The sequence below is a fragment of the Piliocolobus tephrosceles genome, chromosome 1 (assembly GCF_002776525.5).
Source record: "Piliocolobus tephrosceles isolate RC106 chromosome 1, ASM277652v3, whole genome shotgun sequence".
Lineage (NCBI taxonomy): Eukaryota > Metazoa > Chordata > Mammalia > Primates > Cercopithecidae > Piliocolobus > Piliocolobus tephrosceles.
Genome location: NC_045434.1, coordinates 67372667 through 67399974, shown reverse-complemented (window position 1 = coordinate 67399974; position 27308 = coordinate 67372667). Strand labels below are relative to the sequence as shown.

Below are 27308 nucleotides of genomic sequence, written 5' to 3'. Positions count from 1 at the left end.
ATTCAAATAGGAAGAAAGGAAGTCAAATTATCTTTGTTTGGAGATAACATGATCCTATCTTTAGAAAATCCCATCATCTTCTCAGCAAACTATTGCAAGAACAGAAAACCAAACACCGCATGTTCTCACTCATAGGTGGGAATTGAACAATGAGATCACTTGGACACAGGAAGGGGATCATCACACATCGGGGCCTATTGTGGGGAGGGGGGGACGGGGAGGGATAGCATCAGGAGATATACCTAATGTAAATGACGAGTTAACGGGTGCAGCAAACTGACATGGCACATGTATACATATGTAACAAACCTGCACATTGTGCACATGTACCCTAGAACTTAAAGTATAAAAAAAAGTATATATATATATATATAAAAGAAAACCCCATTATCTCAGCCCAAAAGCTTCTTAAGCTGATAAGCAACTTCAGCAAAGTCTCAGGATATAAAAATAATGTGCAAAAATCCCTAGCATTCCTATACACTAACCACAGGCAAGCAGAGGGCTAAATCATGAATGAACTGCCACTAACAATTGCTACAAAAAGAAAAAAATACCTAGTCATACAGCTAACAAGGGAAGTGAAGGACCTCTTCAAGGAGAACTACAAACTACTGCTCAAAGAAATCAAAAAAGACACAAATGGAAGAACATTCCATGCTCATGGATGGGAATAATCAATATTGTGAAAATGGCCATACTGCCCAAAGTAATTCATAGATTCAGTGTTATTCCCATTAAACTATCATTGACATCCTTTACAGAATTAGAAAAAACTATTTTAAAATTCATATGGAACCAAAAAAAAGAGCCCAAATAGCCAAGGCAACTCCTAAGCAAAAAGAACAAATCTGGAGGCATCACACTACCTGACTTCAAATTATAGTATAAGGCTACAGTAGCCAAAACTATGTGTCTGGTGTAAGAACAGACACATAGATCGATGGAACAGAATAGAGAACCCAGAAATGAGACCACATACCTACAGTCATCTGATCTTCAACAAACCTGACAAAAAAAGCAATGGGGAAACAATTCCCTATTTAATAAATGGTGCTGGGAGAACTGGCTAGCCACATGCAGAAAACTGAAACTGGACCCCTTCCTTATACCATATAAAAATTAATTCAAGATGGATTAAAGACTTAAATATAAAATCCAAAACTATAAAAACCCTAGAAGAAAATCCAGGCAATACTATTCAGGGCATAGGCACAGGCAAAGATTTCATGACAAAATCCCCAAAAGTGATTGCAACAAAAGCAAAAATTGGCAAATGGTACCTAATTAAACTAAAGAGCTTCTGCACAGCAAAAGAAACTATCATCAGAGTGAACAGACAACTTATAGAATGGGAGTAAATACTTGCAATCTATCCATATGACAAAGGTCTACTATCCAGCATCCATAAAGAACTTAAATAAATTTACAAGAGAAAAACAAGCAACCCCATTAAAAAGGAGGGAAAAGACATGAATGACACTTCTCAAAAGAAGACACAAATGTGGCCAACATATTTTTAAAAAGCTCAACATCACTGATCATTAGAGAAATGCAAATCAAAACCACAATGAGATAGCATCTCATGCCAGTCAGAATGGCAGTTATAAAAAAGTCAAAACAACAGATGCTGGTGAGGTTGCAGTTGCAGAGAAAACAAAACAAAACAAAACACTTTTACACTGTTGGTGGGAGTGTAAGTTAGCTCAACCATTGTGGAAGACACTGTGGCAATTCCTCAAAGACCTAGAGGCAGAAATGCCCTTTGGCCCAGGAATCCCATTACTGGGTATATACCCAGAGGAATATAAATCATTCTATTATAAAGATACATGCACACATATGTTCATTGCAGCACTATTCACGATAGCAAAGACGGAGTCAATCTAAATGTCCATCAATGATAGACTGGACAAAGAGAAATGTGGTATATATACACCATGGAATACTGTGTAGCCAAAAAAAAAACAAGATCACATCCTTTGCAGGGACATGGATGGAGTTGAAAGCCATTATTGTCAGCAAACTAATGTATGAACAGAAAACCAAGCACCGCATGTTCTCACTTATAAGTGGGAGCTGAATGATGAGAACACATGAACCCATGGTGGGGAACAACACACAATGGGGCCTGTTGAGGGGCTACAGGGAGGGAGGGAGGGAAAACATCAGGAAGAATAGTTAATGGATGCTGGACTTACTACCTTAAAATCATCACTTAATACCTAGTGATGAGATGATCTGTGCAGCATACCACCATGGCACACATCTACCTATATAATAAACCTGCACATCCTGCACACATACCCCTAAACTGAAAAGTTGAAAAAATAAAGAAATAAAAGTTACCATAAAAGCTATGCTCACTGATAACACTGCAATAAAATAATGAATAACAACAATTTGCAATAATTAACACACCATTACATTTTTAAAAATTTCATTCATTCAAACCAAAAGTGTTTATTTAAGGAAAAATAAAATGAGTAAACTTTAGCAATTTTTATCAATTAAGAAAATAAGGCAAAATAGATAATATATATAGAAAATTTTTAAATCTTTGGAGATTATATAACAATATATTTGGAGATATAGCTTAAAAAGGTAAATTATCTAGAAAATATAAATTACTTCAATTTTGAATAAAAGAAGTAGAAAGTTTGAAAAGCATAACCATAGTGATATGGTTAGGCTTTGTGTCCCCACACTAATCTTATCTTGAATTGTAATCTCCATAATCACCAAGTGATAAGGGAGAGACCAGGTGGAGGTCATTGAATCATGGGGGTGGTTTCCCCCATGCTGTTCTCATGACAGTGAGTTTTCATGAGATTTGACAGTTTTATAAGGGGCTCTTCCCCCTTCGCTTGGCACTTCTTCCTTCTGCCTTGTGAAGAAGGTGCCTTGCCATGATTGCAAGTTTCCTGCGGCCTCCCCAGCTATGTTGAACTGTGAGTTAATTAAACCTCTTTCCTTTATAAGTTACCCAGTCGTGAGAAGTTCTTTACAGCAGTATGGAAATGGACTAACACACATAGAAAAACTGAATTAGTGGTTAAAGCCCTATGTTCAAAGAAAATTCACCTACCTGATTTTTAGTTAATTATTTTTAGAGATGGTGCCTTACTCTGTCACCCAGGCTAGTGTGCAGTGGCATGATCATGGCTCACTGGAGCCTTGAACTCCTGGGTTTATGTGATCCTCCTGCCTCAGTCCCCTGAGTAGCTGGCAGTACAGGTACATGCCACCATGCCTGGCTAATTTTTTTTTTTATTTTTGTAGAGGTGGGGTCTCACTATGTTGCCTAGGCTTGTCTCAAACTCGTAGCCTCAAACAATCCTTCTGCATTGGCCTCCCAAAGTGCTAGCATTACAGGTATGAGCCACCATGCTTGGCTTACAGGTGATTTTAATGAGCAAGGTCTACCAGATGGTCAAGAAGAGATAAATCCCATTTCACAAAAACTTTTTTGGAGAGTAGAAAACCATGGGAAGCTTCCATTCACAGCCCTGACATCAAAGTCATAAAAACTTTCACTTTAATGGTGGAAGAAAGGCTAGCTTCCGGTTTTCTTATGTTAGCTTTTTATGACTAACCAAATTTCTTTCCAAGTTTAATGGTGTGTTAATTATTGCAAATTTCCACCAAATTTCTTTCCAAATTTAGTGGTGTGTTAATTATTCGTAATTTTTGTTGTTCATTTTTATTACCTTAAAAAATACAAATTAAATAGCAGCAAGTCAAATACAAGAGTAACTTAAAAACACTCTCCATGGAGTAAGATTTATCCCAGGAATGAAAGGGTGATTCAATATTAGAAACATATAGATAATCTACGTAACTCATGGAGAATAATCTTATGATCACTCAATAAATGACGATAAAGCATTGGGTAAAATTGTACACTCATTCACAATAAAAACCTCTAGAGAACTAGAAAAAGAGAAAGCATATGTAAGCTGAAAAAGAGGATATACCAAAATCCCAGAGCAAGCATTCCCATAAACTTCAAGATAAAGACATTTTATCCTCTATTATCCAAAGCTGTACAAAATACCCTAGTCAGTACAATGAGATAATTGGATGTAGTAAGAGTTATAATTGTTGGCAAAGACAAAATTGTCATTATTTGTGGGTGATGTGACCATCGATATAGAAAATTCAAAAGAAATAACTGGCAAATTAGCAGAGCTAACAAAAGATTTAGACAACATAAACGCAAAAGGTTAACTCAATACAAAAATCAGTACTTTTCCTATACCAAAGCAATGATACAAAAAGAAGTATGCAAGACTTCTAAGAAGAAATGATGAAACTTTATGTAAGATCATAAGAGAAGATTTGAATAATTAACGTTTGCTATGGTTTGAATGATGGTGTCCCCTCCAAAATTCATGTTGAAACTTAATCCTCATTGTGGTAGTATTAAGAGATGGGACCTTTAGTGTAGTGATTAATTCATGAGAGCTTCACCCCATGAATGGATTTGGGCTCCTTTAAAAGGGCTTGTCGGAGTGGATTCACTCTCTCTATCCCTTCATCTTTCTTCCTTTTGCCACGTGAGGACACAGCATTTGTCCCCTCTGGAGGATGCAGCAACAAGATGCCATCTTGGAGGGAGAGACTGGGCCCTCACCAGACACTTAAATGGCCAGTGTCTTGATCTTTGACTCCCAGCCTCCAGGACTCTAGGAAATAAATTTCTGTTCCTCATAAATTACCCTGTCTCAGGTATTTCATTATAGCAGCACAAATGGACTAAGAAAATATCAACTGTACTCAAATCATACTACAATTCAATGCACATCTAGTAAATTCCAATAAAAATACCAAAGGGAGTTTTGGGGAACTTCACCAGTTCTAAAATTCAGACGGAAGAGTCAACAGGCAAAACTAGCCAATGCAATTCTGAAAAAATGCCAAAAAAAGGTAGGGACTTTCCCTAGCAGAAATCAGGACACAATATAAAACTCTAGTATTTAAAACTGAAACCATCAACTAGATCAAAGCAACAGAATAGATAGCCAAAAAGTGAATCCATGTATATTTTGATATTTACTATATATTCAAGGTGATCTCTTAAATAACTGGCGAAAGGATAGAGTATTCAATAACACAATTTTAAAAAGTAAAAATAATTCATAACTGCAGGCTATGCAAAAACAATCAGTTGACCAAATCTGGCTCATGGGCCTTAGTCTGCCAACTCCTCTGTCCTATTTTATTCTTGGTAACTGCCCCAAAGAAACACATAAACACGTGTACAAGGAAGCTCAAAATGGAATCTTCACTGCAGACGCATTATTTGCAAGCGAAAAAAAAAAAAAATAGAAGCAACCTGAATTTTCAACAGGAGAATGGCTGAATGATATATCCATACCATCCATACCATTCCTGATTACACAGATCTGCATACACTATCATAGAAACATCTTCACAGCATATCAGTGAGAAAGAAAACTGCAAACTTTAGAATATTCCTTAAACCACACAAACACAAAATAGCAAAGGTATGGGAGACTACATTCGAACTGATAACAATGGTTACCTCTTAGGGAGGAAAATAAGCAGGGTGTGTTTGTTGGGGGTTGGGTATCCCAGAGGACTTTCAGCTTCATTTCTCTATATGTATTTTTTAAAAGTATGTGGTCATGAATGACTTCATTAAGTTAAAAAGAAGTAACAAGGAAAAACAAACAAAAGAAAACCTAGGAATCTTTCCACGAAATGACCTTAGACTCCAGCCATCTCCCTTGAGCATAAAGAGTCAAGGCACATGGGTGGGAAGACGAAAGTCTGACGACCATCACACCCAAGTGATAGCTGCGCATGGTACTGAGGGCCTCCCTCTCCAGGCTACACTTAGGTCCCTTGGGACTAGTGAATAAGCCTAGGATGTGACAGCTGTGGCCTCAGCTACATCGTGTCAAAACCACAAAAACAACAGTTTAAAGCAAGGCCTCCTTTTTAAGTAATCTTAATATTTTAAAATCTAAGAATGATTCACCAAGTGATAGGACACAAAACTCCTCTACTGATATCCAATTAAACATAATAAACATCTCTGATCCCTTCGCAAGTCTTATTAAAATGCAAGTAAACATTTGAAAAGGTATACATCTACAGATAAAAAATGAAGGGAAGAGCAGGGTGAGCAAAGACAACTCATTTTAATAAGATAGAGCAAATTAAAGAATTAGCAGATTTGAGATACCTGAATACTAGATGTCAAAGACATGAAAGTCATTTATACACCAAACACCCATAAGGCCCAGGCATAGAGGCACCAGGTACCACAGATGGCAAGAGTAACCCATGAAGAAGAAAAAAGCAGGGAGATTAGTTAAAAATCTGGGTAATAAACATATAGGGCCTGAGGTTTCCCCTCTTCCTCCTTCACCCCCAGGATAAAAGTTCTTTCATAGATAAATTGCATCAAAGAGAATTTAAAGGCAGGGACAATGGGCACAGTAAAATTTTAGATATATACCAAAGATGTTTGCAGTAATGCTTCCAGAGCAAAAAACAGAATAAATACACTAATGAAAATGGCATTTCTCAATAGAAAAGTAAAAAGCTAGGAGACAGATAATATCTTCAAAATTCTTAGGACAAATTACTTTTCAACCTGAAATCCAGTGCCCAGTCAAGTGTGAGAGTAAAAATAAGACATTTTTGAAAATACAGGTCTCAAGAAACTATCTCTCTATGGTCTTTTTCTTAAAAAGCTACTAAAGGATGTGCTTCATCAAATCAAGGGAGAAAAAGAAAAAAAAAAAAAAAAACAAGACCCAGCACAAAGAAACAGGGATTTGTTAAAGGAGAGAGGAGAAGGGAAGCATTAGTACAACAGCTAAACAGAGCATCTAAAGAGCAGTGAGTCAGGTGGGAAAAGAGGATGGAAGGGCTTCAAGAGAGATTCTCCAGGAAAGGAAGAGAATAGACAGATGAGCAGATACCTCTGACCATGTGGAAAATTCTATCTGAGGGGTTTTCCAGTTCTGTTGGAGAATCTGGGAAGCAGGAGGGACAGTAAACTAATGAAAGAAAAAAAATGGCAAGGCAATTCTTCACCTAAGTGGAAGAAATAGTTGTATAAGAAAGGAGATGCACTTATACTAAACAGTTTGGCAGTGAGCCACACTTACCATGATGTGCTGAGTGCTGAATTAACAAACAAAATGGAGTTGTTATATTAGGAGAAAAAATAGGGAGTAGGACTAAGATGCTAAAATTTCATGAAGAAAGCAGCTAATAGTTACAATTCATAAATGAAGAAATAGGCTGAGTGTGGTGGCTCATGCCTGTAATACCAGCACTTTGGGAGGCCAAGGCAGGTGGACCTGACCTGAGGTCAGGAGTTCGAGACCAGCCTGGCCAACATGGTGAAATTCCATCTCTACTAAAAATAAAAAAAATTAGCCAGGTGTGGTGGTGCACACCTTTAGTCCCAGCTACTCAGGAGGCTGAAGCAGGAGAATGGCTTGAATCCAGGAGGTGGAGATTGCAGTGAGCCAAGATCAAGCCACTGCACTCTAGCCTGGGCAACAAGAGCAAAACTCTGCCTCAAAAAAGGAAAGAAAAAGGAAGGAAGGAAGGAAGGGAGGGAGGGAGGGAGGATAAATGAAGAAATAATAAAATTAGTGTACACTTTGGAAAGAAGTAAAAATCAGAAACAACTGATTTTTTGTTTCTGTTGCTGGGGATGTTGCTGTTGCTGGGGAAAGGGACCAAGAATGGGATGAAGGGAAGCTGCTCGTTTGCTTATTTATTTATTACATTCATACTTGATGTGTGAACCATAGACATATCTTACTTAAACTTTCAGGTTTCAGTTTTTCTCCTGGTAAAATGGGAATAGTGATAAGACATACCTATAAAGCTGCTGTTAACATCATATGAGATAACATGGTCAAATTCCCTCTGTAAACATTCCCTTTCTAGTTGGACCAATTTTTCAGAGTAGTTATTTGATAAACAGAGGAGACACAATCGAAACCCACGTGGTCCAAGTACTGAAGGCTGAATATTAATCAATCCAATGCCCAATATGCATAAGCAGCAAAGAGACATGAAGTGAACGGGTGATCTAAGTAGGAGGGGTTTATCAAACCGAAGATTCTTCTAGTCTGAAATCCAGGAAGCTTAGATCATGTATAACTGGGTTTGACTCCCTTCCTCATTTAACTAACTGTATTCTTAGATAAATTATTTACCTTCCCCAGTCTCCAGTTTCCCTATCTGTAACATTGGAGGTAGTAACACCTACCCTGGAGGCTTGCTGCAGTGGTTACATCAAATAACAAATGTGAGAGATTCTTGTGTGGTATCTGGTACCCTTTCTTCTTAACAAAGGATGGCAACTACAAAAGACCTAGTTTGTTTTGGAGAATGACAACTCTAACCTTCAATTTCTTTGTTGTTGTTGTTCTTTTTTTTTGTTGTTGTTGTTGTTGTTGTTGTTGTTATTGAGTCTTGCTCTATTGCCCAGACTGGAGCACAGTAGCTATTTGCCAAGTACAATCATAGCATGCTATAGCACGGAACTCCTGGCCTCAAGTGATCTTCCGCCTCAGTCTCCTGAGTAGTTGGGACAACAGGCACATGATATCAAAACAGGCTGATTTTTATTTGTTTTTGTAGCAAGTGGGTCCCACTGTGTTTCCCAGGTTGGTCTCGAACTCCTGGCCTCAAAGGATTCTCCCACCTTGGCCCCTCAAAGTGTTAGGATTATAGGTATGAGCCACTACATCTGACTAACTTTCATTCTAACATAAATCAAGCATCCAGGATCAGCTAGTCAAAGCCTCCCTAGGGTGAATCCATCCTGCTCACCTCTCTCTAATTTTTAGTTAGACAACAGTATGCATTTACTGTAGCAAAAGTTGAAAATATAAATAAGCAAAAATAAGAAACCATGTATCACAAATAATACTACCAGTAAGAATTAACCACCACGATTATTTTAGTGTGTAACCTTTCACATACTTTTCTGTTTATGTGTATTTTTAAATAAAAATAAGGTTTCATTAAATCTATCATTCTTTGGTGATCGTTTTAAACTAATGTCAAGAGCATATTCCCTCTCAAACAAACTATTTTAGGCCAGGTGCGGTGACTCAGGCCTGTAATCCCAGCACTTTGGGAGGCCGAGGTAGGCGGATCACGATATCAGGAGATCGAGACCATTCTAGCTAACATGGTGAAAACCCGTCTCTACTAAAAATCCGAAAAAAAAATATATATATATAGCCAGATGTGGTGGCATGCACCTGTAGTCCCAGCTACTTGGGAGGCTGAGGCAGGAGCATCACTTGAACCTGGGAGGTGGAGGTTGCAATGAGCCTAGATCGCGTCACTGAACTCCAGGCTGGGCAACAGAGTTAGACTGTCTCAAAACAAAACAAAACAAACTATTTTAACATCACTTTTAATAGCTGCAGTCAGTGTGATGGATGAACTTCACCTTTTATACTGTACCCTTGCTTCCTGCCCTTCTGTGGACTGTCAGTGTCTGTTCCAGCGATTACTCCAGCCTATTAGGTAAACTACAGGTTTGACATCAGAAGAAAAAGCAAGATCCAACTTAAATTGTGTGTTTCAATACATGTCAGTAATCACAAGTATATTAATACCAACCCAGCTTATCTCTAACAAGACCAGCAGCTGCTCGAAAGGCTTTTTAAAGCCGAGTTTATTTCTAGGACTTGGAAAGAATGTGAGGTACTTTAGAAGAATTTTATTTTGGAAGTCCTGCACATCTCTGCCTTAGATCTTTAAAAATGCGTTACATACGCGTGCACACACACATGCTGCACACATATAGTCACAGCATATGTACATATATAAATAAACATTGTAAAAATATATTGCAGTAAGTATGTGCATATTATTTTAGGAAGAAACAAGGGGGCTATTTTTCTTTTCATCAATAACAGGAACACTGGAAATTCAAGCTTTGTCACCTCCAGTGGGTAATTTGGATTTAGGGGAGAAAAAAAGATACCCAGAATTAGAAAGACACAGCCAAAGCTTCAACATATACATACTAAGATTATTTGTTTTTCCCAAGTTCATCTATGGAAAGTTGCTAGGCTCTAGACTGCGATTAGAGCAACCACCATTCATCTGTGCTGCAGAAACAGAGACCAGAGACTCACAGATGAAGAATCAAACTCCACAAACCACCAAGAAAAGCCAGTTTCAACTATTTACATTCACGCTGTGGATCTCATCTTTGGCTCAGTACTCGTTCCTGAGATTACGGTGTCCCAGGTGAGACTTTGCATTAAGCAGGGAGAAGGTATAAGAATGCCATGATAGCAGCCGATGATTAGAGCAGGTGACCTGTCTTGCTCCAGCAGAAACTGAACAGCCAGGGAAAGGCAGCAGAAGGCCAAGCACTGGCCAGTCCTGGTGCTCATCAGTCCAGGAATAACTGAAAATGGGTTCTATTTCAAAGCCTTCTATCTGTCAGCTGACTCAGTCATGGAAAGTTAAAAAGAACCTTTGAAAATGCTTTTGTCATACGAAACATATTTCAACTAACGTGGAATTATTTTCAGAATTCTACCTCTTAGACCAGAGAGGTTAAGATTCAGGCTTCCAGTTCCCACGGAGAAGAAAATGTATAACCAGAGAATTGCATAGTGTGTTTCCTGCATCGCTAATGATCCTTAGGAGTGGGAGACAATGCCGTGGGGGTGCCAAAGGGTCGTAATCCACCAAGGAACACACTGTTCATAACAACACACATTGCTTTTTCCAGACCCAGAGGCCCGAGTGAGCACTAATAAGCTGGCACAACAGGCTAACTTGATGTGTGGGATTAATATGTTAATTTAATGCTCTCCTGTTTGGTTAAGTGGTTTGTGTTCCTAAATTTCTAAGCATGGCATTCAAATCCCTTTATATGGGAACCATGTGGCCCCTCTAACCACCCTTCTCCCATTTGTCTTGGCAGCCTCGTGACCTGGATACAGCATGCCCATCCATGCCTGACTTCAGGCAGCATGTGCACTGTTCTCCCAGTCTGCAATGCCAGTCTTCTTCTCCCTCCTGACCCTAGCCAAATCCTACTGTTGATTCTCCAGGGTACTATTCAAGCCTTGGCTCTTTAATGAACGTTTCCCAAAAGCTTAGCTCACACTGACCACCATGAACATCAGTTGCTTCTGTGCCTCATTCTGGTCACTCTGCACGTAATGCCTTACAGTGGTCCTCAACTGGACTGTGCATATCTCGCCTCTCCATCTGGATCATAAGCCCCTGGGGGGCTGGGACGAACTCTCACAGCTTTCTTTTCTCACTGCCAGCACTCTCATTTTACTCGACCCCTGAGTAGCATCACCACCATGGACCACTTCCCCTCCATGAAATCTCCCCTCTTCTTAGTTTCTGTGAAATTATCCTCTAGATTTTCCTCCTCCTCAACTCCTCCTCCATCCAGCTTCTCAATACTGGTGTTCTCTGGCTGCCTTTTCTTCTCTTTGCACACACAATGCATGCGCGCATTCTCTCTCTCTCTCTCTCTCTCTCTCTCTGTCTTTCTCTAAGAGTCTCAAATATTCTCATGGCTCCAAAATATCATCTATATGCTCCCAAATTTCTATCTCTAGCTTGGACCTTTCTTCTAAGCAATGCCTGGGAAGGCTAGGTCAATCAGCATTTTATTATGTTTATAAAGGCAAATTCATTTGTCATATAGATACCTTAGCTCTTCATAGAGAGAAGCTCCCATTTCATGGTTTTATTATATCTTTAATCCAAAGCAGTCATCATAATATGAGTACTCTCATAGGACGTCAGGCAAGGAACCTTAATTCATGGCAGGGATCATGTCTTATTCAGTTTAGAGTCCTTCAGTAATGTGCAAAGTGTCTTCTACATAAGATGCTGAGAATTTTTTTCCTAAATGAATAAGTTAAGAAATGAATAGCCATGCTGACTATGCCTAAGTGGGCTCAGTTGAGAAAGGGTACCATTTTCTGGAGAAAATGGCTTATGTCCAGTAACTGCTTGATTTCAATTTGTTGAAAGAAATCCAAATGGTGGAGGAATAGAAGGCCATGAGCCATTATCAAACACCACAGCTCTTCTCAAATTTGCTTTATACTCCCTCAGAGGCTTAGTTGGGGCTTGGACTATTGACCCCTAGGAAAAGGTTTTCTCATCAGGACAACTAGACATGTATGTCTTGTCAAGCGGTGAGTTAGGATTCTATAGAATCAAATAACCATAGTTTGGATCATGTTGGTCAATTTATAATCAACAATACTTTTAAATTGGTTGATTTCTTAAAACCAGTTTGGAATTCTCTATCTTCAAAATCAAACTGATCAACATGGCCAATAAATTGAATTACCACCACCATAGAGTCTTTGGGTTCTCTCTGATGTCCCAGAACATCAAATCCCTACCACGACCATCAGACTGATTCTCGGTGGTTTTCACTAGAGGTGTGTTTCCTCAATTAAGTCTATAAATAGAAATTTTACTGCTTCAGAGAGGATATAAATCAGCTCAGTGAGACACTCTTGGGGCAAAGAGCGGGAGGCAAGGCTGGGAGGGGAGAATGTATTTAAATTATTCAATGAAGTGGAAATCAGGGGTGGGGGTAGGTGAACTATTTGAGATATAGATTCTCCTTTGGGCAGGAAAAATAGACAAGCAGCCTGAAGGAGCCTTCCTTCAAAGGAGAGATCAAATCGAGAATTGGCAAGAAGTAGTGTCACTTCAAAATGTTTCCTCTGATTAAAATATTTCAATGCTAAACAGAAATCCTCGCTCCCTGGAGAGTACATGTATAGAGAAAAAGCGCAGTCCTCCAGCAGTAGCTCCTCTACATCCACCGAGCTTGGATGCTTTGTGAAAATGCCTTTTATCAGCTTCCTACAGCTCTGTGTCTCAGTGAGTCACAACCAACAATCCCTTCTCTCATAAAGCAGCAGGCTACCAGGAAGACTAATTCCTCCTTCCCCCATTGTTTCCTGTATACATATTTTGTGCACTGAGCATTATAACAGCATTTCGCCATCGCTAGACCTATTTGTATCTATGCTGCTGCTTAGTAAGATAATCTCCCAATACTCAGTAAGTCTGTCTTAGTCAGTTTTTTCAGTGTTCAATCTATATTCTTCATGTTGCTGCATAAGCCTATTTCATCTTAAACTCCCCTTAGTGAATGAAGTCAGAAAGGATCATTCATTCTTTCTTTTATTCAACAAGGCATTGTGCCAGGAATTGGGATAAGGGTCAAGAATACAGTATTTCTGACCTTGTGAGGCTTACAGTTCAGTGAGGGAATAAATTATGTTAAAATTTTCATTTCAACTGTGATAAATATAGCAGAAGAGAACATATACAAGGTACCCAAAATAAATTATCAAATGGGATCTAATTGAGTTATGAGGGCCAAACTAGATATCATTTGAGCTGAAATCTGAAGGATGAGTAGGGGTGGAAGGGAAGGAAAGAGAGCATTCTAGAAGATGGAAGTACTTGTGTTGGGGAGTTGAGGCTAGAGGGACCAGGTATGTAATGAACGGAAAGAAGAACAGAGGTGATGGGGGGAGGAGTGGGAAGAGGCAGTAAGTTAAAGATCAGATAGGGTGTCATAGGTCATCTTAAATGTTGTGGACCTGGTTCTAACAAAATGGGAGTCACTATAGGATTTAAAGGGCAGCAACATGGTTAGGTTTTTATGAAGAAATATCAGTCAGGACTATGAGGATAATAAATGGAAGGGGGAGGAAGTAGAAGCAGGGATTTAGTTAGAAGCTATTTGGTAGACCAGGAAAGAAATGAGAGCAGCTTGGATTAGGATTTCAGTAGAAATAGAAATAAACAAAAAAATTCAAAGTCTACTTAGGAGGTAGAATGTACAGTACATGGAGATGAATCTGAGGGGGAGAGAGGTACAAAGGATAACATAATAGCTTTGGCCTTGAGTAGCTAGATAGATGGTGGTGTCATTTGGGGAAAGAGAGTATGCTGGAATTACTGGGAGGTAGGGGTGCATGAGCTCAGTATTACATGTAAGAAACCTGGGAGATTTCCAAGTCAAGAGGTTCAGCATGTTACGTTTTCTAGAAGGGGGGTATATTCCAGAGCTGCACTGTTTAAAATGGTGGCCACTAGCCTTATGGGAGATACTGTGATCTAAATTAGCTAAAATTAAATATATTTAAAATTCAGAGTTTAAATAGGCACTAGCCACATTTCAAGTGCTCAATGGCACTAGTAGCTACTGTACTAGACAGTGCAATGAACATTTCTGTCACCATAAAAGTTCTATCAGACAACCCTGTTGTAGACGATCAGAGGGCTTCCTATTTACAACACTCAGCTCTGACAAGTATTTGGGTGAATGTTCAGCTCTCAGTCTACCAACACCAAGAAATAGAATTCTTCTATATTTTGATCCCCAAATAAGACCTTGGGGTTGAAGATGAAGACATGAATGAAGTGGGAGGTGAAGCAAGATGGCCAAATAGAAGCCTTCACCAATCATTCTCCCTGTAGGAACACCCAATTAAACAACTATCTACACATAAAAACACACCTTTATAAGAACCAAAAATTGGATGAGCAATCATAGTACCTGGTTTTAACTTCATATCACTGAAAGTGGCTCTGAAGAGGGTAGGAAAGACCTATTGCAATGCCACCTCTCCTCCATCCTCCAACAGCAGCCACATGGCATGGACCAACAACTCGTACACTTGGGGGAGAAAGATCACAGTGACTGTGGAACTTGGCACTGGAACTCAGGGCTGCCCTGTCACAGCAGAAAGCGATACTGGGCAGAACTCAGCCCGGTGCCCATGGAGGCGGCCCTTAGAGCAGCCCTAGTCAGAGGGGAAGCATCCATCCCCAGAAGTCAGAACTTGGATTCCAGCAACCCTTTTCCCCAAGGGCTAAGGGACTCCAAGATCATAAATAAACTTGAAAGGTAGTCTAGGCAACAAGGACTGATTCCTGAGCAAGTCCTCATACTTTGCTGAACTTCAAGCCAGTTGATTTCGGGACATGTGACCTAGTGAGACACCAGCCAGGGCATCCAAGGGAGTGCTTGCATCACCCCTCTCCCAACCCCAGGCAGCATAGCTCACAGCCCCAAGACAGATTCCTTTCAAACTTCTGCCTGAGAAGAGGAGACAGAAGAATAAAGACAACTTTGTCTTGCAATTTGGATACCTGCTCAGCCACAGTAAGATAGGGGTCCAGGCAGAGTTCTGAGGCCTCCATCCCAACCCCTACCTCCCAGACAACATTTCTAGACACACCCTGGGCTAAAAGGGAACCCACTGTTTCGAAGGGAAGGATGCAGTCCTGGCAAAATAAATCACCTGTTGACAAAAGAGCCCTTAGGCCCTGAATAATCAACAGTGGTAGCCAGGCAGTGCTTGCTGTGGACCTTTGGTATGACTCAGAGACTTGCTGGCTTCAGGCATGACATAGCACATTCCCTGTTGTGGTAGCTATGGGGAACTCCTCCTGCTTGAAAAAAGAAGAGGAAAGAGGAAAGAGGACTTTGTTTTGCAGCCAAGGTACCAGCTCACCCACAGTGGGGTAGAGCACCGAACAGGCTCTTGGGTTCCCAGTTCCAGGTTTTGACTCAGACATTTCTGCACCTGTCTTGGGCTAGAAGGGAGTCTACTGCCCTGAAAGGAAGGACCCAGGCTTGGCAGCATTCATCACAAGCTGAATGAAGAGCCCTTGGATGCTGAATGAACACTGGCAATAGCCAAGCAATACTTGCTACAGGCCTCAGGTGGTGGTAGCCATGAGAAAAGACTCCTCTGCTTGTGGAAAGGAGAAGGAAGGGTGGCAAGGACTTTGTATTGCAGCCTGGGTGCCAGCTCAGCTGTAGTAGAATAATGCACCAAGTAGATTCCTAAGGTTTCTGACTCCAAGACCTGGCTCCTGGATGGCATCTTAGGACCCACCCAGGACCAGGAGGAACCTATAACCCTGAAGGGAAGGATACAAGTCTGGCTGACTTTGCCACCTGCTGATTATAGAAACCTAGGGCCTTGAGCGAACATAGGTGGTAGCCAGGCAGTAGTTACTGTAGGTCATGGGCAAGACCCAGTACTGTGCTGGCTTCAGGTCTGACCCAGGGCAGTCCCAGTGGTGGTGGCCCAAAGGAGTTTTTGTGTCACTCCACCTCCAGCTCTAGGCAGTTTAGCACACAGACTCTATTTGTTTGGGAGAAAGTAAGGGAAGAGAACAAGAGTCTTTGCCTGGCAACCCAGATAATTCTTCTGGATCTTCTCTAAGATAACCAAGGTGGTACTTCTACGAGTCTGCAAGACTTACAGCATTACTGGACATGGGGTGCCCCGTATTGCAAATACAGTTAGAGCAACCAAAAACTTAGATCACAATGCCCACATCCCTTCAAATATCTGGAAAGCCTTCCCAAGAAGTATAGGTACAAAGAAGCCCAAACTGTGAAGACTACAATAAATACGTAATTCTTCAATGCCCAAATACCAATGTACCATGCACAAGCATGATGACCATCCATGAAAATATGACCTCACTGAATGAACTAAAGAAGGCACCAGGAACAAATTGCTGAGACACAAAGATATGTGACCTTTCAGGTAGAGAATTCAAAATAGCTACTTTGAGGAAAGTAAATGAAGTTCAAGACAAAACAGAGAAGGAATTCAGAACCCTATCAGATAAATTTAACAGACACTGAAATAATTACAAAAAATCAAGCAGGAATTCTGGAGATGAAAAATGCAACTGACACACTGAAAAATGCCTCAGAGTCTCTTAGCAGAATTGATCAAGCAGAAGAAAGAATTAGCATACTTGAAGATGAGCTATATGAAAATACAGTCAGAGGAGATAAAAAAGAATATAAGAGAATGAAGCATGCCTATAAGATCTAGAAAATAGCCTCAAAGAGGCAAATCTAAGAGTTAATGGCCTTAAAAGGGAGGTAAAGAGAGGAAAAGACAGGGGTAGAACATTTATCCAAAGAGATAATATCAGAAAACTTCCCCAAACTAGAGAGTGATATCAGTATTCAAGAACAAGAAGGTTACTGAACATCAAATAGATTTAACCCAAATAAGACTACCTCAAGATAACCAAACTCCCAAAGTCAAGGATAAAGAAAGAATCTGAAAAGCAACGAGAGCAAAGAAATAAATAACATACACTGGAGCTCCAATACATCCGGCAGAAGATTTTTCAATGGAAACCTTACAATTCAGGGGAGGGTAGAAGACATACAGTGCTGAAGGAAAAAAACTTTTATCCTAAAATAGTATATCCAGCAAAAATATCCTTCAAACATGAAGGAAAAATAAAGACTTGCCCAGACAAACAAGCTGAGGAATTTCATCAACACCAGATCTGTCCTGCAAGAAATGCCAAGGGTAGTTCTTCAGTCTGAAAGAAAAGGATATTAATAAGCAATAAGAAATCATCTGAAGGTGCAGAACTCATTGGCAATATTAAGTACACAGGAAAACACAGAATACTATGACAATGTAATTGTGGCCTACAAACTACTCATATATTGAGTAGAAAGACTAAAACACAAACCAGTAACAAATAATAACAACAACAACTTTTAAAGACATGAACAGTACAATGAGATATAAATAAAAACAAGAAGTTAAAAGCAGTACAAAGTTAAAGTGTAGAGTTTTTATTAGTTTTCTCTTTGCTTATTAATTTGTTTATGCAATCAGTGTTAAGATGTCATCAGTTTAAAATAATGGGTGATAAGATTATTTGCAAGCCTCATGGTAATTTCAAATCAAAAAACACACAACAGATACACAAAAAAGCAACAAATTAAAACACACCACCGGAGAAAATCACTTTCACTAAAAGACAGAAAGGAGGGAAAGAAGACCACAAAACAGAAAATGAATAGTAACATGGCAAGAGGAAGTCCTAATTTATAAATAACAACATTGAATGTAAATGGACTAAACTCTCCAATCAAAAGACAGAGTGGCTGAATAGATTAAAAAACACATATAGATTAAAAAACAGGACCCCATGATCTGTGGGCTACAAGAAACACACTTAACTTATAAAGACACATAGACTGAAAGTAAAGAAATGGAAAAAGATATTCCATGCCAATGGAAACCAAAATAGATTTCAAGACAAAGCATCAGCAGCTATACTTACATCAGACAAAATAGATTTCAAGACAAAAACTATAAAAAAAGACAAAGATACATATATCATCATTATATAATGATAAAGGGATCAATTCAGCAAGAAGATATAACAGTTGTAAATAATATATGCAACCAATATTGGAGCACCCAGATGTCTAAAGCAAATATTATTAGAGCTAAAGAGAGATACCCCAATAACAGCTGAAGAAATTATACACCCCACTTTCAGAATTAGACAGATCATCCAAACAGAACACCAACAAAGAAACATCAGCTTTAACCTGCAGCACAGGTCAAATGGACCTAATCGACATCTACAGAACATTTCATCCAATGGCTGCAGAATACACATTCTTCTCTTCCACATATGGATCATTATCAAGGATAGACTATATCTTAGGCCACAAAATCAGTCTTAAAACATTTTAGAAAATGAAATTATATCCACTACCTTCTCTGAACAATGGAATAAAAGCCGGAATCAATAACAAGAGGCATTTTGTTATTTTTTGTTGTGTTTTGTTTCCTAAACACAGGGAAATTAAACAATATGCTCCTGAATGACAGAGGGTCAATGAAGAACTTAAAAAAGAAATTGAAAAACTCCTTGAAACAAATGATAATGGATACACAATATGCCAAAACCGATGGGATACGGTGAAAGAAATACTAAGATGAAAATTATAGCTATAGGCACCTACATCAGAAAAGTCGAAAAACTAAAAATAACCTAATGATGCACCTTAAAGAATTAGAAAAGTAAGAGCAAACCAAACCCAAAATTAGAACAATAAAGATCAGAGATGAAATACATAAAATTGAAACAATGAAAATACAAAATCAATGAAATGAAAAGTTGGTTTTTTGAAAAGATTCATATAATTGACGAGGCTTTAGCCAGATTAAAAGAAAGAAATCAAGAAAGTAATCCCAATTATAATAGCTACGAATAAAATTAAATACCTAGGAATTAACCAAGAAGTGAAAGATCCTCACAATGAAAAACGCTGATGAAAGAAATTGAAGAGGACACAAAAAATGGAAAGATATTCCATGTTCATGGACTGAAATAATCAATATTGTTAAAACATCCATATTATCTAAAGTAATCTACAGTTTCAATGCAATCTCTATCAAAATACTAATGACATTCTTCACAGAAATAAAAAAAAATATCCTAAACTTATATGGAACCACAAAAGACACAGAATAGCCAAAGCTATTCTGAACAAAAAGAACAAAACTGGATGAATCACATTATTTAACTTCAAAATATACTATAAAGCTATAGTAACCAAAATAGTATGGTATTGCCCCAAAACAGACACATAGATCAATGGAACAGAATAGAGAACCCGGGAACAAATCCACACATCTACAGTGAACTCATTTTCAACAAAGGTGCTAATAACATACACTGGGGAAAGGACAATCTCTTCAAAAAATGGTGCTGGGAAAACTGGATATCCATATAAAGAAGAATGAAACTAGACCCCTCTCTCTCACCATATTAAAAAAATCAAATCAAAATGAACTAAAGACTTAAATTTAAGGTCTCACAATATGAAACTACTAAAAGAAAACATTGGAAAAACTTGCCAGGACACTGGAGTTAGCAAATAATCCTTTAGTAATACCCCATAGGCATAGACAACCAAAGCAAAAATGGACAAATGGGATCACATCAAGTTTAAAGTTTTCTGCACAGTAAAGGAAACAGTCAACTAAGTGAAGATACAACCCACAGAATAGGAGAAAATATTTGTCAACTGCCCATCTGACAAGGGATTAATAGCCAGGATATATAAGGAGCTCAAACAACTCTACAGGAAAAAAAACCTAATAATCTGATTAAGAAATGGGCAAAGGATCTGAATAGACATTTCGGAAAAGATGACATACAAATGGCAAACAGGTATATGAAAAAGTGCTCAACATTAAAGTCAGAAAAATTCAAATCAAAACTACAATACGATATTATCTGTCCTCAGTTAAAATGGCTTTATCTAAAAGACAGACAATAACAAATGCTGATAAGGATGTGGAGAAAAGGGCATCATTGTACACTGTTGGTGGCAATGTAAATTAATACAACCACTATGGAAAACAGTTTGCAGGTTCCTCAAAAAACTAAAAACAGAATTATCATATGATTATGCAGTCCTATGACTTGGGATATACTCAAAAGAAAGGAAATCAGTAAATTAAAGAGATATTTGCACTCCCGTGTTTACTGTAGTACTATTCGCAATAGCCAAGATTTGGAAGCAACCTAAGTGTCCATCAACAGACAAATAAAGACAATGTGGTACATATACCCAATGGCGTATCATTCAGCCATAAAAAAGAATGAGGGCCCATCCTTTGCAACAACATGGATGGAACTGGAAGTAATTAAGGAAAATAAACCAGGCACAGAAAGACAAACTTCACATGTTCTCATTTGTTTGTGGGAGTTAAAAATTAAAACAACTGAACTTGTGGAGACAGAGAGTAAAAGGATGATGACCAGAGGCCTGGAAGGGTAGCTGGGGGGAAGGATGGTTAATGAGCATAAAAATATAGTTATATAGAATTAATAAGACGTAGTATTTGGTAGCACAACAAGATGACTGCAGCCAACAATTATTATATATTTAAAACTGACTGGAAGAGTATGATTGGATTGGTTGTAACGCAAAGAAAGCATAAATGCTTGAGATGATGGATACCCTATTTACCCCCATGTGATAATTATACATTGCATGCTTGTATCAAAATACCTCAGGTACCCCATAAATACAAACACTTACTATGTACCCGCAAACATTTTTTTAAAAGATGATATGACAAAGAAAAAATATTTTTTTTTTATTTAGACATCTGCTAATCTATCTTAATAAAACAGATGAAGGATATACACCATGAAGAAAGGGTGTGATGGTTAATTTTATTTGTAAACCTGAATGGGCCCAAATATTCACTTAAATATTATTCATGGGTGTTCTGGTGAAGGTGTTTCTGAATGAGATTAACATTTGAATCAGTAGACTGAAGAAAGCAGATTTCCTTCCCCAATGTGAGTGGGCCTCATCCAATCTGTTGAAGTTCTAAATAGAACAGAAAGCTAAGACAATATTTTTTTCTATCTTCAAGCCTGTCTTTGAGCTAGGACACTGGTCTTCTCTTGCCTTTTTTTTTTTTTTTTGGACTGGAACTTACACCATTAGCTCTCCTGGGTCTGAATTTCTCAGCCTACAAAATCACATGGTCTAATTCTGTACACTAAATTTCTTTACCGTCATCCCTACCGCATCCCACCCCCGCCCGCCCACCCAAACACACACACACACACACTCTATTGATCTATTTCTCTGGAGAACTCTGAATAATAAATACTAAGGGCGTGAGGGGCATGCAGAATGAACTCACAGAGGCCGTAAGTCTTTATTTGGATTTTGACAGAAGAACAGGAAACTGATTCATGGAAAGAGAGGGAAGAAGGGTAACCTAAGTGGGGAAATAGTTTCCTCAAAAATTTGTGTGCATTTGGATGTTGTGTGGAACTACATAAGAAACAGGGTACTGGAGGAAGACTCTATGTCTGGACAACTGGAGGAAGAACTAAAGAATCGATCTGATATGAAAGCACTAATTGTACACTGACTTAACACTGAGGCTCACTCAGACAATGGGGATAAACAGAGTAATGGGAACCTGGCCATGTACTCAAGGAGTGCATTGTCTAAATAGCCGTCACCTCCTACCAGGCTTGTAGGTGATAAAAATAGGTTTCATAAAATATATTCTTGCTCAATAAAGATGCAAGCCAAACATCACATTTGCAACATATAAGACAAATATTTTGCCAAAAAAATGCATATCAAAAATTACTATGTACCAAGGTACCTGAATTATAGATGGAAGGTCAAGTGAGGTGAATGAGTGAGTCCTGAAGCAAGCTGTGATGGAGCAAGGTAGACAGGCAAGAGCTTCATCCTGTGAGTAAATGTGCTTGATGCCTTGATTTATTTTGAACCAAAATGAACAGGCCACAGGCTACATGGCACAGTTGGGTTACTCCAACGTTTTAGATTTCTAAAATTATTACTAGCATAAGCTATGGCTCAAAGGCCACAGAGCACTGCTTAACATTAAGTTCAAGGTTAATGTTAGCTGCTTCATGAAACAGCACAGAAATGAGTTACAGGGCTACAGACAGGGCTGAAAAGAACCTTCTGTCTTTCAAAGGTGATAACTGTGTTTTCAGGCTTTGGAGCAGAATGCTTAGATTTGAGGGAAGATTAAAATCTTTATGATACCATCCTTTTTTGTTTTCCTGTGTGTTACATAGCCATGGCTTTCACTGAAATACCATTTTCTATTAGAATCCACTGGCATTTATTTCCTGCTGATGGCTGGAAAAATATTTATCTTTATACATACATGAGCATATTTAAATTCCCTCCAATGTGTTGTTTGACTACTCGGTTTATTTCAGTTTTTATTGAAATAACTGTCCACTTGTACTATGACTATCTTTATAAAAACATATGTAAATGTATTCTGTTTTGACAGGGTTTTTTAAAGTGCATTTGCTTTAGTTATTCATATTGGTGGAATTTAGCCACATTAATCATTTTTCAAATTTTCTGTGTGTGATTGCCTGCCATGAACACTGATGCCAGCACATTTCTTTTTAGCTACTTTTTTTGGGGTTAGAGGGATATGGCTACATCTTCAGAACCGATGATTTCCTACAAAACTGTAATATATCATATACCACATTTGCAAGATAAAAGCTATGCCCATAGTTTAAAATCACTTAAAATATATGTGTAAAGAGAAATGCTTAATTGATTTTCCAAATCACTTTCCTGTAAAGTTGAACTATTTCTTAAAACCTTAGTTGTTTTTTACACTACTATATACAACACCCATCAGGATTTAAAATTCCAGTTATACTCAATATTAGCAAGGTCATTCTTATGCACCATTGGTAGAAACATAAACTAGTGTACTTTTGTTTACAGGGCAGTTAAGAGTTAATAGGCAATATACATAATGAACATTAAAGATGAGAAAAACCTTGAACCTGGAAATTTCACTTACGAGAATTCATCCTGGTTATGATATTCATTTTAATACAGCTGATAGTTGCAAAAAACCTTTAGAATAATATGATTACTAATAATAGAAGACTAAAATAAATTATGGCATATCCACATAAGGGAATTCTATGTAGCCATTAAAAAGGGTGGTTAGGTATGGACTCAGTGCCTTAAAAAGGTGGTCCCGATACAATCATCTTTCGGTAATAGCATTTGTTTTAATGTTACATACATATGTCTGTTTGTATATACACATAGAAAAAATTTAGAAGAATGGATCTTAACATGGTTTCTGTTGAAGAGAGGTTTTTTCTTGTTTAAATTTTCTAATTTTTACATAATACACTTTTTATAGTTATATACACACACACACACATGCACAAACACACATATGCACTACAGAAGCTTCTTTTCCAGCTATCTTGTCAGCTTCTTTTCCAGCTATCTTGGCATATGGACTTTGAACCAACCTAGCAGAAAGGGCCCACGGTGGGGGCAGGGAATCTGATGGCCCCATCCCTCCTAGACCTGATCTGCCTAGCTCAGCTGTCCCCTAACACAGGAGCAAGGACCGTGCTCACCAGATTGTCCTGGATGCAGGGAGTCTCCACCAGCCTCCGGACTCCATTCTCCACAGTGACTCCCAGCCAGTTGAGCGCTGCCCAGCACCAGAGGTAGTCGTAGCCTCCATGCCAGTAGCTCACAAATGCAAATGTCATCGCCGTGGAAAACAGTGTCCCCAGCAGGCCATGCTGGGACCCGCCCACTGGAATGTACACATACCTAGAGAAAGAAGAGGCTGTTAGGAGCCATGCAGAGGGCTGCCCTGCAACTCTGCCTGCTCCCTGGCTTGACTCTCCTGTCGCACACTGCTGTTCACATATGCAGATCCTTCCTCGCTTCCAGGAGGCCAGGTTCCTTGGATTCTCCATCCCACAAGGAGTTGGCAAAAACCCAAGCCTCAGCTCTGCAGGGTGTTAGGTTAAATGAACACACAGGCTCAAGAGCTCTCATCACTAGAGCAAAATAGCACTTACAAGAGGCAGGGCAAGAAGTCATGAATTTAGAGTTTCTGAAAGGGATGGACCCAGGCCCAACCCCGGAAATCCAATCACAGAATGGCAGTTAGGCTTCTGGCTACATGGGACCAGCAACCTTCAAGGCAGGTGATATGGTTTGGCTTCAACCCCACCCCAATCTCATCTTGAATTGTGGCTCCCAAAATCCCCATGTGTCATGGGAGGGATCCAGTGCGAGGTAATTGAATCATGGGAGTGAGTTTTTCCTATGCCATTCTCGTGATAGTGAATAAGTCTCACATGAGATCTGATGGTTGTACAAAGGGCAGTTCCCCTGCACAGGCTCTCTTGCCTGGCACCATGTAAGATGTGCCTTTGCTCCTCTTTCGCCTTCCATCATGATTATGAGGCCTCCTCAGCCATGTGGAACTGTGAGTCCATTAAACTGTTTTTTCTTTATAAATTACCTAATCTTGGGTATTTCTTCATAGCAGTATGAAAATGGACAAATACAGCAGGTGCGGATTTTACAGCTCAGACTACTAAGTTTATGGTAAACCCATTATTTAAATGCAGTTGGTAAGATCACGTTCCTAAACAGGCAGGAGCTGGGTGCAGCAGATGGGTGCCAGAGACGGTTCCCCAGCTTTCTAGGCAGGTTGCCCAGAAGCAGTCGTGAATTCACAACAAAGAAAAGGGCTCTGTGCTCACAGGGCAGCCAAAGTACCAGACAAAATGCACAGCCGTCCCCTGGGTATGTTCTCCATTGCCGAGACAGCTGCCTGAGTACAGAGAGACAGGACTATGTTCTTCAGTCAGTATTTTCCTGCTTGAGTTGGACAAAACTCACACCTTGGGCTGTTAGGACCTGGAAAGCTAGGAGCTTTTTGCAATAGCCTTTTTAAAAAACCTGTAGGCCTTTGTTTATTGCTGATCAGTGCTTCTTTGTCCAACCTTCCTCCAGGAGGGAAAAAGAGAAAATCCTTTTCTGAATACACAGTATGTTCCAAGTACTAGACACTTTACATGTATTACTTTGTTTGATTCTTTAAAGCACCATATGTATGGTTTATACCCACTGCCCCAGCATTTTAAAACAACTTAGCATTTGTCCTGTTTATATACCATTTTAATTTGGGGGAGGCAATCAAACTTGTTTTTGAGGAGGAAATAAAATTGTTTTCGGAGAAGAAATTGTTCTAGTGAAAATGTTTTCAACAGGACTATTTTATTTTTAGAGATAGCATCTCTAGATGTTACCCAGGCAGGAGTGGAGTGGTGCAATCATAGCTTACCACAACCTCAAGCTCCTGAACTCAGACAATGCTCCCACTTCAGTCTCCCAAGTAGCTGGGACTACAGGCATGCACCACCACACCCAGATAATTTAAATTTTTTCTTTTTGTAGAGATGATAAAAGTTGCCTAGCCTGGTCTCAAACTCCTAGCCTCAAGTGATCCTCCTGCCTCAGCCTCCCAAAGTGCAAGGATTACAGGTGTGAGTCACCATACCTGGTTTAATAGAACTGTATAGGTAGGCAAGCTAAAAATAAAAGCAACTTATCAGGCAATAAATCTTTTAAAAGACTATACTATTGTAATTACTTCAAACTGTGCCACTGGACAAAGACTCTCTCCTTGACTGAACTTCAGTCAAGCTCCTCTAAGCTCTCTAGGCCTCGACCTTGGTGTCCATCTTTATTGTAGCAAGAATACTGCTAAGTCGGTTTAGAACGAACCCCCCACCTGCAATATCTGATCATGCTCCATTATCTGGCCAAATTCTTCATCATCTACTCTTGGTGTCTGATCACCCTGGCTGCCTTCAGGAGGAATCCTGTTAAGTCTGTTCAGCCAGAATCCCCCTATTTCCCAATGTTTCCTCTTAATAGTATTCTACTCAATGACCCCCCACCTTGCTCCTTGGCTATATCCCCCTTGTCCAAGCTGTATTCAGAATTGAGCCCAGTTCTGGCTGGGTGCAGTGGCTCTTGCATGTAATCCCAGCACTTAGGGAGGCCGAGGCGGGTGGATTGAGACCAGCCTAGCTAACACGGCAAAATCCTGTCTCAACCAAAAACACAAAAATCAGCCAGGCATTGTGGTGTGGGCCTGTAGTCCCAGCTACTTGGGAGGCTGAGGCAGAAGAATCTCTTGAACCTGGGAGGAGGAGGTGAAGGTTGCAGTGAGCTGAAAACATGCCACTGCACTCCAGCCTGGGTGACAGAGCAAGACTCTGTCAAAAAAAAAAAAAAAAAAAATTGAGTCCAGTTCCATACTGAGGTCTCTTTTCCCCTATTAAAATAATTCCCAAATAAACTTTTTTACTGCTTCAACTACTACCTATATCTGGTTTTTCTTTGACATCCTCCACTCTCAAATATGTTCCAGTTTCCAGTTTAGATAATAAATTATTTGATCACCTTACATAATCCCATTTTATGGGTGAGGAAACTGAGGTTGAGAAATTAATTTGCCCAAAATACACAGTTGGGGAGGAGAAAGACCAAGAAGCAAATCTGCAACTATACACCCAACTTACTGCTTCCATTACATCCCTGGGCTAATTTTTAAAGTCCTCTATATTTCACCCCAATCAGGAACTATTAAACTGGAAGGCATGTGAGAATGTAGCAGTTTCAGAAATAAGTAAAGCAAAGCTAATACTTTCATTTGTGCAAAAACAGGACCATCTTGACAATCAAATTAGCAAATAGGCATCAAGCACTCAATACAGATTAAGGAATCTTCCACCTGCTGGTGAGCATGTCTTTAGGCCTTCAGGCAATTCCTGGCACTATGGGAAACAGACATGACTTTGTTCTTGCTATAAGGATGGGCATACCTGCTTGTGAAACAATAGCAAACAAGTCCCATCATTAAGCTATGTGACATGGTACAAAGTAGACCAGGAAGGTTTCAGAGTGCAGGGGAGAAGGGTGTGAGCGAAAACAGTGGGGCAAAGGAGGCTGAAGGGCGAAGCCTCTCCTTCTGGCAAGGCCAAGAGGATGAGTTTTGGTAGGCAAAGAGAAGGTT

The 27308-nt window shown here is 39.3% G+C and overlaps 1 protein-coding gene across 8 annotated transcripts in view; it reads right to left on the bottom strand.

Annotated features, from left to right (window-relative positions):
• HHAT (hedgehog acyltransferase) overlaps positions 1-27308 on the bottom strand; it is a 346361-nt gene that overhangs the window by 61486 nt on the left and 257567 nt on the right. For all 8 annotated transcript variants that reach the window (XM_023198313.2, XM_023198317.2, XM_023198312.3 and 5 more), the window contains one exon: positions 23836-24037. In XM_023198313.2, coding sequence (XP_023054081.1) covers positions 23836-24037 — 202 coding nt within the window. The remainder of the gene's footprint in view (positions 1-23835; positions 24038-27308) is intronic.